At 43.1% G+C, this 16,758-nt stretch overlaps 1 protein-coding gene across 1 annotated transcript in view; it reads left to right on the plus strand.

The window, feature by feature from the left end:
• Positions 1 to 16,758, plus strand: part of LOC128692835 (disintegrin and metalloproteinase domain-containing protein unc-71) — a 740,447-nt gene that overhangs the window by 701,227 nt on the left and 22,462 nt on the right. The window contains exon 25 of the mRNA XM_070093277.1: positions 1,883 to 2,095. Coding sequence (XP_069949378.1) covers positions 1,883 to 2,095 — 213 coding nt within the window. The remainder of the gene's footprint in view (positions 1 to 1,882; positions 2,096 to 16,758) is intronic.

Consider the following 16,758-nt stretch of genomic DNA (forward strand, 5'->3'; position numbering starts at 1 on the left):
GGAAAAAGATCTTGGGGTGAGTATAACACCAGGCACATCTCCTGAAGCGCATATCAACCAAATAACTGCTGCAGCATATGGGTGCCTAGCAAACCTCAGAACAGCATTCCGACATCTTAATAAGGAATTGTTCAGGACCCTGTACACCGTGTACGTTAGGCCCATATTGGAGTATGCGGCACCAGTTTGGAACCCACACCTAGCCAAGCACGTAAAGAAACTAGAGAAAGTGCAAAGGTTTGCAACAAGACTAGTCCCAGAGCTAAGAGGTATGTCCTACGAGGAGAGGTTAAGGGAAATCAACCTGACGACACTGGAGGACAGGAGAGATAGGGGGGACATGATAACGACATACGAAATACTGAGAGGAATTGACAAGGTGGACAAAGACAGGATGTTCCAGAGATTGGACACAGTAACAAGGGGACACAGTTGGAAGTTGAAGACACAGATGAATCACAGGGATGTTAGGAAGTATTTCTTCAGCCACGGAGTAGTCAGTAAGTGGAATAGTTTGGGAAGTGATGTAGTGGAGGCAGGATCCATACATAGATAGCTTTAAGCAGAGGTATGATAAAGCTCACGGTTCAGGGAGAGTGACCTAGTAGCGATCAGTGAAGAGGCGGGGCCAGGAGCTCGGACTCGACCCCCGCAACCTCAACTAGGTGAGGTGAGTACACACACACACACACACACACACACACACACACATGCACACACACACACACACACACACACACACACACACACACACACACACACACACACACACACACACACACACACACACACACACACACACACATGCACACACACATGTGCACACACACACACACACAGATGAGTCAAAGGGATGTTAGGAAGTATTTCTTCAGTCATAGAGCAGTTAGGAAGTGGAATAGTCTGGCAAGCAATGTAGTGGAGGCAGGAACTATACATAGTTTTAAGACAAGGTATGATAAAGCTCATGGAGCAGGGGGAGAGAGGACCTAGTAGCGGTTGGTGAAGAGGCAGGGCCAGGAGCTGAGTCTCGACCCCTGCAACCTCAACTACGTGAGTACAACTAGGTGAGTACACACACACACACACATGCATACATGTTTATACATATACATTCATGCCTAGATATAAGGGATATAAATATTTAATGATGGCAACTAATTCTTGCTTGTGTATTGTATCAGTTTCTATTTAAATAGTGTTTCAAAATGTTAACCAAGTCAGTACTGTAATGTGAACATGCATCACAGAAAGGTCAGTAATGGTGCCTACCCTTGCATTACTTGTGTGTCTCCTCACCTTGCAGCTTGGACATGCATGGCACTTGTTGATGCTGACATTTAGCCAGGCCTTTAATTTTCTGCCATTTCTTTACTACTACTACTACTACTACTACTACTACTACTACTACTACTACTGCTACTGCTACTGCTACTACTACTACTACTACTACTACTACTACTACTACTACTACTACTACTACTTTTACTATTACTACTGCTGCTGTTGCTGTATTCAGTATTCTAGATAGCTATAAGTAATGATTAAAATTTTTCTTATTTTACGTGATCTCTCACAGTGGATTCCCGTTTGATCTTTATCATCAACCAGATCTCATTGATCACTGTTTCACATTAATTTTGTTATATATGCAAACATTTAATTCAGCTTTAAACCCTATAAAAAGTAGTTTACAGCATTTGCACTCTAGAGTTGCTTTATCCTTGTAAAAAAAAAGAACCTTCAATCTCTTAAAAACTTTACTGTAGTATCTCAAAATAAATATCTTCAGTAATTTTTTGTTACTTACTGGCCCTAATTAATCATTCATTGATAGTGTCATGTCAAGTGTGTAATTTAACTTTTACAATTAACATTGCAGAGGTAGAGCAGACAATGGTGGAATGGGTTTCGTATACGGTCGATATAGACAGCCTCCGAGCAGCGGGAGTGGGACCGGGTCAGCGAGTGGACGTGGCTCAGACAGACTAGGTAGTGGTGGGCATGAGTTCTCAGATGGTGCTGACAGTCATGCCTTCACAGAGGAGGATGACCTTGAAAGACCAGATGCTGGGGAAACAGCAGATTCTGAAAGGTGAGTCATATAGGCAAGAGCCACTCCAGTACAATATTCATGGAAATCATATTCAGTACTTATTCTGTGCTTATTAATTATTTTAGTGAATGATCCATTTTAAATTTGGAAATATAAAATGTGGTACAAATTGTAACAAGATGTTGCAACTATTTCAACATGTTGAAATGAACTCTCATTTTTCCATGTTTACATACACTGGAAAAACTTACAGCAAATACCACACATTCTATTTGTCATCATAAAGGAATATCACTACATTCACCCACTGAACATTGGTTACTTTATAGGTATTCTTTTCCATTCAACATATATTCCTCATTCATTTTCTTTACATGTTGACATTGTCACTATATTCCTGAGTTCATCAAGTGTTTTCTGAGTCCTAAATAATGTAAGTATTTATGCAATTTTTTTTTTATTTATCTTTGTCCAACAATATTTCCTTTAAAATTATACTAGTGTTTCCCCATTGGCCATGAACTTAATGCCATTTTATCTAAAAGGTAGTGCAGTATCTTTTATGCAAATCCACAAAACTACACTTGGTAGTTTATAGAACTCTTATTTTTCCAGTTAATTATTTCCAGATATCTGTGTTCATTAAGTTTTCTCCTAAATTTTAAAAACATTTAGTCAACTTGCAGTTAGAGATGTTTTCTATGATCAGGTTCCATGGGTCAACATATAAACAGCCACCTGTTAATTTAACCTCTATATCACCAGTAACCACTTTTATGCCCAGTAAAATCATTTGTTTACCTTTCCGGTATGCAAGTACAATAGTGCCATCTATTATTATTTTTTTTTTAAAACACACTGGCCGATTCCCACCACAGCAGGGTGGCCCGAAAAAGAAAAACTTTCACCATCATTCACTCCATCACTGTCTTGCCAGAAGGGTGCTTTACACTACAGTTTTTAAACTGCAACATTAACACCCCTCCTTCAGAGTGCAGGCACTGTACTTCCCATCTCCAGGACTCAAGTCCGGCCTGCCGGTTTCCCTGAATCCCTTCATAAATGTTACTTTGCTCACACTCCAACGGCACATCAAGTATTAAAAACCATTTGTCTCCATTCACTCCTATCAAACACGCTCATGCATGCCTGCTGGAAGTCCAAGCCCCTCGCACACAAAACTTCCTTTACCCCCTCCCTCCAACCTTTCGTATGCCGACCCCTACCCCGCCTTCCTTCCACTACGGACTGATACACTCTTGAAGTCATTCTGTTTCACTCCATTCTCTCTACATGTCCGAACCACCTCAACAACCCTTCCTCAGCCCTCTAGACAACAGTTTTGGTAATCTCGCACCTCCTCCTAACTTCCAAACTACGAATTCTCTGCATTATATTCACACCACACATTGCCCTCAGACATGACATCTCCACTGCCTCCATCCTTCTCCTCGCTGCAACATTCATCACCCATGCTTCACACCCATATAAGAGCGTTGGTAAAACTATACTCTCATACATTCCCCTCTTTGCCTCCAAGGACAAAGTTCTTTGTCTCCACAGACTCCTAAGTGCACCGATCACCCTTCTCCCCTCATCAGTTCTATGATTCACCTCATCTTTCATAGACCCATCTGCTGACACGTCCACTCCCAAATATCTGAATACATTCACCTCCTCCATACTCTCTCCCTCCAATCTGATATCCAATCTTTCATCACCTAATCTTTTTGTTATTATTATTATTATAATTAAATTAAACACTAAACCTACAAGGGACATACAGCTAGTGACACCTTGGTTGCTAACATCAAATGCTGTGTAGGTTCCCAGCCCTATTCAGCTTCTCACTTTCATTATAAAATAAAATAAATAGAATATAGTAATTTTATTTCTTTGCTAAGGTTACAGTGTGTGTTGACATTTTATAATTTGACTGGTATAAAGAAAGCCATTATCATGCCAAGGCATTTCAGGCAGACTTAACCTAATACTTATAGACTACTTAAGTCTAGACAGGTGAAGAGTGGTAGAATACAAATACATATTCAGTATTTTACTCTGTTATTAATACATACGAGGTAGTACAATTTATGATACAAACATACATTTTTAAGTCTGTAATAATGGCTTAATAGGTAAGGGATAATAAAATATTTGGGAGAGTCACTTTAAATTTGGTTAGAGTTTACCATAGTGTGGGTATGGTTGTTACTGAGAGATGAGATGATTTTTGAGTATAGTCCTAAATTGATTTGTGGGCAGGGGACCTCTTGCTGTTTCAGGCAAAGAGTTCCAGATCTTCGGGCCTTTTATGTGTGCATTGCATTTTTGCATGGTGTGAGATGGACATGAGGGATGTCAAAAAGTTTTTTGCACCTCTTGTTATGCCTGTGTGTCCTGTTGAAGCTGTCTAGGAGAAGGTTGAGTGGAGGGTTGATATTGGAGTTTAATGTTATGTATATATAGTAGGCACAGTAATAAGTGTGTATATTTTCTATATTAAGTTCAAGCTTTTGAGGAGTCGTGGGGTGTGTTGTCTGGCACTGGAGTATGTGATCATCCACACCACTGCTTTATGTTGGATTATTAAAGGTTTAAGGTGATTGGCCATGGTAGATCCCCAAGCACAAATACCATAGGTGATGTAAGGGTATATTAGAGAATGATATAAAGTAAGGAGTGCCCTTTCGGGTACATAGTATCATATCTTGGAAAGGATACCCACTGTTTTGGAAACTTTCTTAGTTATATGCTGGATGCAGGTCTGAAATTTAAGATTACAGTCAAGGTGGAGACCTAGAAATTTGCCCTCAGTGTCTCTTGTAATGGGTGAACCATTTATCGATATGTTTAGTTGGATATTTAATGCTCTGTTTCCAAAAAGCATGAAGTAGGTTTTGTCTATATTGAGAGTAAGTTTGTTGGTCGTCATCCAGTTTGATATTTTATGTAGCTTACTGTTTACAGTGTTACTAAGATACTTTTAAGCCTGCCCATAATGCTCTGCATACAAGGGGCTTTTGGCATGTACACCCAGTCACTATATTTCTTTGTACAACTATGTATCATGTCCAAATAAAAATACATAAATAGCCAGGTTTGGGTGGGAGAAGACGTAAGTGGTGTCATCTGCAAATAGAACTGGTTTAAGGAGTCGCAATGCATTTGGGAAGTCATTGATGTAAATAAGAAAGAGTAGAGGACCTAGGACACTTCCCTGTGGCACTCCAATAACTACAGGCTGATTACTGGAGTTCATGCCATTTGTGTATACATACTGGTGTCTACCACTAAGATAAGATTTTAGGTAATTGAGAGAGTGTCCTCTGACCCCATAATGCTCTAGTTTTAGGTGCAATATATTGTGGTCTGCTGTATCAAATGCTTTCTGTAGGTCTGTGAAGAGCCCCAGAGGACATTCACTTTTTTCAGTTTATATAGTAATTTGAGCATCTGAATAATTGCATCATTTGTACTTCTTTTTGGCCTAAATCCAAACTGGCAGTTCAATATGTCATGGGATAGGAGGTAGGAGTAGATTTGTTTATGTATTATTTTTTCAAAGATTTTAGAGAGCAAAGGCAAGTTAGAAATTGGTCTGTAGTTATTTAGTTTTGTAGGATTGCCTCCTTTGAGGATCAGGGCGACCCTTGCTGTCTTGAACATGGATGGGAATGTTGAAGATTCAGTAGATTTGTTAAATAGTGTTGCACTAATGGCAGACAGCACATGAGCTGCTTTTTTATACATGATTGGTGGCAAGTTATTTAGGTCTCCTGCCTTGCTTTTTAAAGATTTAATTATTAGTGAGGCTTCAGTAGTATTTGTTGGTGCTATATATAGAGTATGTGGGTAATTGCCAGTGAGGTAGTCTTGTGGCTGAGTATTTGCTTTTGGGATTTTGCTTGTTAGTTTTGATCCTATAGTAGAATAAGGGATAAGACCTTACCTGGAGAATTTACATCATTATTATGGCCTTTTACCTTGCTCCTCCCTGTTGGAGGGAAGAGTAAGGTGAATAATAACAGGCAAAAAATAACAAGAGACCTTGCAGTAATGCCTTTCATTAGCAGTTTTTATAAACATTGCAGTTTTATGTGTTAACTTTAGAGTGGATCAACATTGGTTTTCCAGCTCTGACAGTGTCGAGTGGCAAAAGCATTGTCGATAATTGGTAATGCAGGTGACTTTGTCCAATTTGTTATCACAGTTTTCCTGACCAACATTATAGAAAACAGGCTAAATCTACACTCAGTGCTTCCCCATTTTTCCAATACTATCATCTACATCTCATGTAATAATTGACACTTGCTGTTACATCTGGTAACAGCTCACATGCTCTGCTAACCATTCAATCATTCACTGGTGCAAACACACATTCCTGTGCATTGTTCATACTGTGCAACGGTTGTTTTATGCCCTGACTTGTTGCCTGATTGGATCACTCTGTTATCCAAGTAGACCTTACTGAGTGGGATCACTGGTTGATTTCATCCATTCCTGGGCCTCTGTAATTTCATAAGTTTGTCTGGCATTCATCAAGTTAGTAAATTTTCTTATCACAGTCTGATCAAGGACCCCAATGGAAATAAGTCACTCTGTCTGACTTTTTTGGGTTATCCTAGGTTCTCTACACATATGCTGCTATGTATGATAATTCTGTGTAACTGTATTTGTGTATACCTGAATAAACTTACTTACTCTTAGATAAGGGGGGGTCTCCCTGGGAGACTTTTAAGTGGACTGTCACTCCTGAATACAGATCATGCTAGTGATATTGGGCAAAGATACTGAAGCATCAGTCATCTTTGTTAACCCTCTACAATTCTCTTGCTGTCTACATCATACAAGATAATCTCCAGTTTTTTTTTTTTTTTAGGGGGGAAGGGGGGTTCTTTCTCAATTTTTTCTTACCCTCTGAAGATCCTCTTAAGCTTGTTGCCTTCTACGGGAGAGTCATCCATTACATTTATGATCTGACTTTTGTGAAGTTACATGAACCAGTGTTTTCCACTTCCCTTTCCCTGTTGTATCTCAACATGGTATTACTAAATGGTGCTAGGAGCCTGAGCAGCATCTGATGCTCCCAGCAAGGGCAAACAGATAATTGTACTGGTGTTATAGAGGTTTAACAAACAGGTTATTATTGTGATTCATGAACCCCAAACAAAGTAGTTTGTCAAACTTCAAAACTCAGTATTCTAGATTATAGTTCCTTCTTGGTTAGTAAGAGAACTATTTGTAAGAAGAATACCTTGTCAGTGTTTAAAGTGATGTGCTTTTAATAATGCATGCATCACATTACCCTCAAGTATGCTGTTGTCCCTATTCCTCATAGCTACTTTTTCATACTAGTTCTTGTCCTTGTTTATTTCCTATCTCCATGGGGAAGTAGAACAGAATTCTTCCTCTGTGAGCCATGCGTGTTGTAAGAGGCAACTAAAATACCACGAACAAGAGGCTAGTAACCCCTTCTCCTGTGTATATTACTAAAGTTAAAAAGATAAATTTTTGTTTTTCTTTTTGGGCCACCCCACCTCGGTGGGGTATGGCCGGTTTGTTTAAAGAAGTTTAGTCACAGTGACTGGCTACCTATGATGTAGGGTTGTCCATACAGATTTGCAGGATTCTTCATTTGCAGGTTGAAATTGGCAAATATTTTAACTGATGAGCACATAACCTGCACTTGGAAGAGGAACCATATACGTGTAATGACATTTCAGTCCATCCTGGCCTAGTGTCAAGTGTGACCTGCTGCAATCTGACAGTGGTCCAGGATGAAATAAAACATCATCTAAGGTTCCTCTACTAAGTGCAGGTTTGCTCTTGAACTGTTCCAGCCATGGTATTTTGATTTTTTTTAATCCCTGGTGGTCAACCTATGAATGGATTTTATTATCCACAGGTTTTTCAGGTGGTTCCCATTTTTTCTATCCAGGCACATAACCCCTATAAAGAAATTGTGCTCACTGGCTTTCCCATGCCCAAATCCCTTATTATGGTACTTTCTTTAATGTCAAGAATAATAATAATTCTCCATGGGTAGGAGAAGAATCCTTCCTCCATAAGCTATGCATGTCATAAGAGGCAACTAAAATGCTGTGAGTAAGGAGCTAGTAATCCCTTCTCCTGTATATTATTATTATTATTATTATCAAAAAGAAGCGCTAAGCCACAAGGGCTATACAGCGCTGCAGGGTAGGGAAGGAAGCAAGGGAATTGGATGGCAGAAGGGAGGGGGGATGATCAGCAGGTTACAGAAAACAGCGGGGCGGGGGATAGTACGGGGGTAGAGGGTAGCAAGAGATACAAGTAGAAAGGGCTGAAAGTATCAGAATTTGTGAAGTAAGTCAGTCGTTGTCAAAAAGTCAATGAGAGAGTCCGGATGAAAGGTGGGTCCATCAGCGAGAAGGGAAGGTAAAGAGAGAGCAGCGGGGCGAAGACGACGACAGAGGTAAATTCTGCGTGCTCGTTGATAAAGTGGGCAGTCCAACAGAATGTGGCTGACTGATAATGGAGCTTGGCAATTTTCACAGAGAGGAGCAAGACGCCTCTCCATGAGATATCCATGAGTAAGACGAGTATGGCCAATGCGAAGACGGGAGAGAGTAGTCTCCCAACCTCGACACTGGTGATAAGAAGACGGCCAGTAACCTATACTCGGTTTAATAGACTGAAGTTTGTTGCCGAGCATAGTAGACCAACGTTGTTGCCAACGGGTGTGAAGGTGGGAAGATATTACAGCAAAATAGTCCGTACATGGAATACCTCTATAAGAAACTGGTAGGTCATGTACTGCTGACCGCGCAGCAGTGTCTGCCTGTTCATTGCCCTGTACGTCAACATGACCAGGGACCCAACAAAAAACAATATCTTTATGCTTAGTAAAGATGCGGCGTAGCCAAAGTTGGATACGGAGGACTAAGGGGTGAGGTGTATCAAATTTTTGTATAGCCTGTAAAGCACTAAGGGAGTCTGAGACAACCACAAATGATGACACAGGCATAGATGCAATACGGATAAGTGCTGTAAGGATGGCATATAATTCAGCAGTAAAAATACTAGCTGAAGATAGTAAATGCCCTTGTACGACGCTGTCCGGAAACACTGCTGCGAATCCTACGCCGTCAGAAGACTTAGAGCCATCTGTGTACACAGCAATGGCATGAGAATGAGAGTGAAAGTGGTCAAGAAAAAGAGAGCGGGAAGCGACCGTAGACAGTTGGGCTTTCGAGCAAGGGAGGGAGAAAGAACAGACTCGAACAGCTGGAACTTCCCAGGGGGGTAGGGAAAAGTGAGATGCTACATGTACATAGAAAGGTGGTAGTTGAAGAGAAGACAAGAGCGAATGAAGGCGAAGAGAGAAGGGACGGAGTAAGCAGGGGCGGCGAACAAATAAAGAATGTCTACTAATATCAGTGACCATTCTATAAATGGAAGGATTGCGGAGATCATGAGAGCGTACATAGTAGCGCAGGCAATGGGCATCACGGCGATCGGATAAGGATGGAACGTTCGCTTCTGCATAGAGGCTTTCGACAGGGGAAGAGCGAAAAGCACCAAGGCATAAACGTAATCCTTGGTGATGAATGGGGTTAAGGCTAGAGAGAGTAGCAGGAGATGCCGCTGAATAGATCTGGTCACCATAATCAAGTTTCGATAAAATAAGGGTGGAATGTAGGTGAAGGAGGGTTCGACGATCAGCTCCCCACGAAAGATGAGCAAGGGTTTTAAGAAGGTTCAGCCGGCTGTGACAAGTTGCCTTCAGAGAGGTAATGTGAGGTTTCCAGGATAACCTACGATCAAAGAGGAGGCCCAGAAACTTGACTGTATCACGTTCAGGGATACGTGAGCCATAGAGGTACAAAGGATGATCAGAGATGACAGAGCGTCTAGTGAAAGTGATTTGGTGGGTTTTAGTGCTGGAAAATTTAAACCCATGTGTGGTGGCCCAATTGGAAACACGGTCGACTGCATGCTGGAGAGAATCTGTAAGGAGGTGACAGTCAGCGCCTGCACAGGCAATAGCGAAGTCATCAACATAGAGTGATGACCAAATATTTGATGGAAGACTAGAGGCCAAATCATTAATAGCAAGGAGAAAAAGTGTTGTGCTCAGAACACATCCCTGGGGGACACCTTCAGCTTGGACAAAGTCCGGGGAGAGCACATTATTAACCCGAACACGGAAATGCCTGTCAGTTAAAAAGTTCTTAAGGAAGGATGGTAGATTGCCTCGAAGGCCTAAGGAGTGGGCTTGGGCTAAAATATTATACCTCCAAGTTGTGTCATATGCCTTCTCAAGGTCAAAAAATATGGCAATAACTGAGTGGTTATTCGCAAAGGCATTACGAACATACGTATCCAAGCGCAGTAAGGGGTCTATGGTAGAACGTCCCTTACGAAAGCCATATTGACGAGTGGAGAGACTGTTGTGTGTCTCTAAATACCACACTAAACGTCTATTTACTAGACGTTCCATTACTTTGCAAACTGCACTGGTAAGAGCAATGGGACGATAGTGGGAGGTTTCATGTCCCGTAGTGCCTGGTTTGCGGAAAGGGAGAACAATGGCGGATTTCCACAGCTGTGGAAGAACTCCTTGTGACCAAATAAGATTGTAAAGGCGTAATAGGACTGCAAGGGCTGACTGATGTAAATGTTGTAGCATACGAATATGAATGTCGTCGGGCCCAGCTGCCGATGATCGACAAGCTGAGAGTGTTGCCTCCAGTTCTTGAAGTGTAAAAGGCACATTATACTGTTCTTCTCTGAGAGAAGAAAAGTCCAAAGGTGCTAACTCTCTGGCAGACTTTGAGGAAAGAAATGAGGGGCATAGATGGAGTCCCTGAGAAATACGGACCAGATGATTGCCAATTTCATTGGCAACATCTAGTGGGTTTGCTATATCAACACCGGCAACCCGCAGAACAGGAGCCGGGTCAGGAGAATATTTACCACTCAGTTTTCGTACTTTTTTCCAGACTGCACTCATAGAGGAAGCAGAGGTGATGGTGGAGACATAATCTCGCCAGCAAGTGCGTTTAGCGTCACGGATGACACGGCGAGCGATCGCACGCTTCTGTTTAAAATCAAGGAGTCGCTCTGTGGTTCTATTGTACCGGTACCTGCCCCATGCAGCGCGTTTCAAACGTACTGCACGAGCACAAGCAGGAGACCACCAAGGCACGCATTTCTGAGAATGCCTGCCCGAAGTTTGGGGTATAGAATGAGAAGCTGCGGTGAAAACGGAGGACGAGAAGAGGTGTAAAAGCTCATCGATGGAGGACGAAGAAGGAACCTCTTTAAAAACAGTCAGGTGTGAGTAAAGGTTCCAATTTGCCCGATTAAATTGCCAGCGTGGGGTGCGAAGAGGTGGCGAATATGAAGGGGAAGTAAGAATGATTGGGAAATGATCACTGTCATGTAAGTCCGGGAGAACAGACCAAGTAAAGTCTAATGCGGCGGAGGAAGAGCAAACTGAGAGATCTATGCAAGAGAGAGTATGAGTCCGAGGATCAAAATGGGTGTGAGTACCTGTATTTAAAACATGGAGGGGGTGGGTGGCAAGAAAAGCCTCTAACTGAATTCCACGGGAATCACAGTGAGACCCTCCCCAGAGGAAATGGTGGGCATTAAAATCACCAAGTAACAGAATCGGTGGCGGTAATGACGAAACAAGGAAGGCAAAATCCGGAATAGATAATGCCCGAGAAGGAGAGAGATATAAAGAACAGAGCGTATACCACCTATGTAAGTGGATACGGGCTGCTGTGTAATGCAGCGAAGTATGAATAAATAGCTGATGGTACGGAATATCAGTGCGGAGAAGAAGGGCACTTTCATTAAAGGTCCCATCAGGAAAAGGATCTGAAGAATACAATAAATTATAGCCTGAGATGTGAGAAATAACAGCAGAGTGTAATTTTGGTTCCTGTAAGCAAACACCAACAGGGGCAAACTGGGAGAGTAACATCTGAAGCTCACCCCGATTACCCCTGAGGCCGCGTATATTCCACTGTAAAAAGGCCATGATTGGCAATGATAAAGATACTTGAAATCCGCAGGTAAGGGTTCCTACGGACTAGAAGGGTTAGAAAAGTCCACATGCGGAGGCAGTGGAAAATGTTCAAGCAGCGAAGGAACGGTGCGCTGTGAAGAAAGGAGTTGCGCAGATGGAGCAGAGGAGAGAGAAAGAGCGGAAGGTGGATCAGTGTCCATTGATGGTTTGGTCTCTGCAATATATTCAGAGATTGCTTCAAGTGTTTCGGAATTCAGAGATGTCGTATGGGAGACAATATTGGGAATGGTAGGGGGAGGATGAGTAAAGATTGGAACTGTATTGGACTGTACCAAGGTAGGGGGGGGCGAAAGGGTGGAGGGAACTGGAGAAGCGTGGCAGGGGACAGAAGAGACAGGAACCTGGGAGGTGGCAGAAGAGGAAGAAACTTGGGAGGGAACAGGGGAGGAAGGTACATTACGAGGAGGAGGGTGAACCTCTGCACTTGTAACTAAGCCAGTGAGAGGGGAAGAACTAGGGACAGAGACAGGGAGGGTAAAATGAGGAGGTGGAAGATGGGTAGGAGGTGTTACCGGACCTTTTTTTGACTTTTGAGAAGTAGAGGGACGATTGGGAAGAGGTGTCGTACGAGGTCTCGTCGATACTGAGGCTTGTAAGAGAGAACTCGAAGAAGCGAGATTAGACTGAGGCGTTGAAGTAGGGACGTCTGAGCCGAGGACAGCAAAAGGATTAGATACAGGAGTGATTATGGGAGAGGTAACCACAGAGGTGGGTGTAGAAGATGGGATACCAGAAGTGGGGGGACGTTTTGAAACACGGGAATAAGAAACACGTGGGAGTCTCCCTTGGAGGCGGAGATGAGAAACTGCCATGGCATAAGGGAGACCTTCTGTCTCTTTGAGGTAACGGATTTCCCGCTCGTTTAAATAGACCTGACAACGGCGAGAGTACGAAGGGTGAGCCTCATGACAGTTAAGGCAAGAGGGAGATTGATTGCAAGACGTATTAGAATGGTCATCGGCACCACAGACTGGGCATTCGGCGATAGATCTGCAATATTTCGCTGGATGGCCAAATCGCCAGCAATTTCTACACTGTTGTGGTGTAGGGATCACCTTTCGAACTTGTAACCGATGTCCTGCTATATAAACGGAGGATGGGAGTTCTCGGCTGTCAAAAGTTAAACGAGCCACATTGCTAGGGTATCGTCTCCGCCCACGGGCAGGAAGAACGTAAGTGTCTACCTTGAGGATTGGGAGATCTTGGAGTTCCAGCTGTTCTAGAATGTCGGTGCCACATGTCTGGAAATTTTGTTGAACTATGGTATGGGGCAGAATAACGGTACCACTACAAGAATTGAGGGAATGATGTTTTTCAAGGGTGACAGGAACAGTATCTATATGGGAAAGACGAGAGAGCTCACGAGCCTGGGTAGCATTCTGTACGGTAATGATGCGCGTACCGCTCTTAAGAGCATGAAAAGAAATATCTTTACCAACATGGCGTAGGAGTGCCTTGCCAATACTATGGTCAGAAAGATAGGCAGTAGAGGAAGTTGGTCGTAAAGTGAAGAATTTAGTCCACTGTTCAGTCTGAAACTGAGCGTGGAAAGGTAGTGAAGGACGTGTCGATCGTTTCTGAGAAGAACGAGAAGGTGAAGGTGGAGAAGTATCATCAGCAGGTAATTGTCGTTGACGTTTAGGCGTGGGACCAGAGTTGGTCCGACGTGGAACGGGTCGGCGATTTGAAAATTGCCGCACCGTAGAGGGAGAGGCCGGAAGCATAGTCAGAGGAGAGCGAAGGTCTGATAAATCGAAGGAGTCAGTCGAGGCCTCAGTACCTGAAGCGGGTGAGGAAACAGCACCGGCAATAGGTACAGAGGCATGAGGAATGTCTGAAGAGTGGTCCAAAGACGAGGCGGGGTCAGAACGGGGTGCGGTATCAAGAAGGGGCCCGGGGGTACCAGGTTCATGGACTAGGGCTGCCATGGTTAGGTTACTTCTTTCTTTTTGTTTTTAAGAAAAAAAAAGAAAGAAGAAAAGAAAATAAAAATAAAAAAAAGAAAAAAAAAGGGGGGACCGGGGAGGGATAGTTCCTAGGAGGAATGAAAGGGCCAGAAATCTCCCTCCGCGCCCAAGAGGACTCGACACCGCTAGTAGCGCAGATGCAGCATGGAACCCGTGCCATACCCTACCCTTCATGCCAGTAAACCAGCAATCTGGGATAGCAACCTCACATCTGCCGAGCTACCTCGGTGGACAAAAGAGAGGGCGGCCGGATATCCGCCACAAAGCATACCTCCTTCAGCCACCACCCCCGGAATCCGAAAGGTGGCTTCCAGAGATACACCCGTCGCCCAAAAGACACCCAAAGCTACTCCGGGATACCGGAGAGGGATCGGGACATCCCTAGGCAATCCAGATTCCACGGCAAACTACGCCACCGCCAAGAAACCTCAACGGAATGGGATGGACCCCGGTGTCCTTTCCCCCACCCAGGAACTAGCGCGCCTGTGGGAGAAATCACGAAGGCTAAAAAGAGGAAGGGCAAAAGGGAGGGGTGAGGAGGAGGAGGAGGAATGGAAAAAGGGGAGGATGGGGAGGATGGGATAGGGGAGGGGAGAATGGGGGGTAATTAGGTTCGGTCTGAGGAAGAAGACCGACAGGGCTAATTCCTCAGACCAAGAGCCTCTTCACCACGCCAAGGAGCCCCCCTTGAAGAGGTTCTCCTGTATAAATTATGCAGTGTGAAGTGTTTCTTTTTTTTTGGGGGGGGGGATCACCCTGCTTCGGTGGGATATGGCCGGTGTGTTAAAAAAAATAATATAATCAAATTAAGCACTAAAGTCAAAACAGGCATACAGCTTATGAATGTCAGTATTAGGCAGATAAAAGTTATATACTTTAAGAGGGGTCTGATATCATTAAGAGATGTGCTGTCTGAAACGCAGAAAGAGACCAAATCTGAATTTATTTTAATCAGGAGGAGGTGCGGGATTACCAAAACTGTTGTCCAGAGGGCTGAGGAAGGGTTGTTGAGGTTGTTCGGACATGTAGAGAGAATGGAGTGAAACAGAATGACTTCAAGAGTGTATCAGTCTGTAGTGGAAGGAAGGTGGGGTAGGGGTCGGCCTACGAAAGGTTGGAGGGAGGGGCTAAAGGAGGTTTTGTGTGCGAGGGGCTTGGACTTCCAGGGGGCATGCGTGAGCGTGTTTGATAGGAGTGAATGGAGACAAATGGCTTTTAATACTTGACGTGCTGTTGGAGTGTGAGCAAAGTAACATTTATGAAGGGATTCAGGGAAACCGGCAGGCCGAACTTGAGTCCTGGAGATGGGAAGTACAGTGCCTGCACTCTGAAGGAGGGGTGTTAATGTTGCAGTTTAAAAACTGTAGTGTAAAGCACCCTTCTGGCAAGACAGTGATGGAGTGAATGATGGTGAGTTTTCTTTTGGTGGGAATCGGCCAGTGCTAATAAAAAAAAAAAAACGCTAAACCCATAGGGATCATGTAGTGCCTGTGGAATGGAAAGCATTTAGATTTTATCTAGGGAAAGAGGACAACCCAGATCTGAAAAACAATTTGCTTAGAAACAAATTTTGTATTTTAATATTTTAGTTTGAGAGATCTCTTCAGAAAATGCTTCTACCTTCCCTCTTTGCCACCGCAAATTTCAAGGGATGGCTCTATATAAAATTATTTGTGTATGGATAGCCAGCAATGCACATGAAAGTGACACATTAAATATACTAGAAAACAGTTTGTAAATTCAGTATCCTTATGCAACACCATGGTGGCCTGGTGGTTAACGCTCTCGCTTCACACGGCGAGGGCCTGGGTTCGATTCCCAGCCAGAGTAGAAACATTGGGCGTGTTTCTTTCCACCTGTTGTCTATGTTCCCCATCAGTAAAATGGGCACCTGGGTGTTAGTCGACTGGTGTGGGTCGCATCCTGGGACACTGACTTAATTTGCCCGAGATGCTCAGCATAACAAGTGGCTTTCTATGTAGTAGTATGTCATTGTTGTCAGCTAGGACTGTATACCATATACAGGTACATGTACTTGTAGTAAATAAAGATTATTATTATTAATATTATTATAATACAGTAATGAGCATCTTCTATATTATACTACTGTCTCTCCAAACCTGCAAGGGATGTATTCCATGAGAAGCCAGTAAATGCTGAGTGTGTGGATACTGAACTAATATTTCAATGAAAAAAGGATGTGTTTTGCACTCCCAGTGGTTCCCGTAATCTGACATACTGGCAGTATTGCTCAAACATTTTGCACTATTTTGAATAGATTATTGTACAGATAAATCATCTCACACACACACACATTATGCAGGTGAGGTGATGTAATAATAACATTGTGAGCTGAGTGGAAGCAAAGCTTGTAGACAACACTATAATACATGCAAGCATTAGACCTGTGAACCCAGCTTGAAAATAATGCCATGTCATATACAAGTTGCTGTTCTAAGATGCAAACTTATAGACACTGCTGTAATATTGCATACTAATAGTAAATTCGCAACAATTAGCGGTACAGTTTAAAACAAGGAGCAGCGAGGATTTTGAGTATGCAAAATGTTTGTACAGTGGTCCCTTGAGTTATGATAATCCAGTCTAGATGTACCGTATCTCCGAAATATCATAATTCAAACCCCAAAATA

The sequence above is a fragment of the Cherax quadricarinatus genome, chromosome 3 (assembly GCF_038502225.1).
Source record: "Cherax quadricarinatus isolate ZL_2023a chromosome 3, ASM3850222v1, whole genome shotgun sequence".
In the NCBI taxonomy this organism is placed as follows: domain Eukaryota; kingdom Metazoa; phylum Arthropoda; class Malacostraca; order Decapoda; family Parastacidae; genus Cherax; species Cherax quadricarinatus.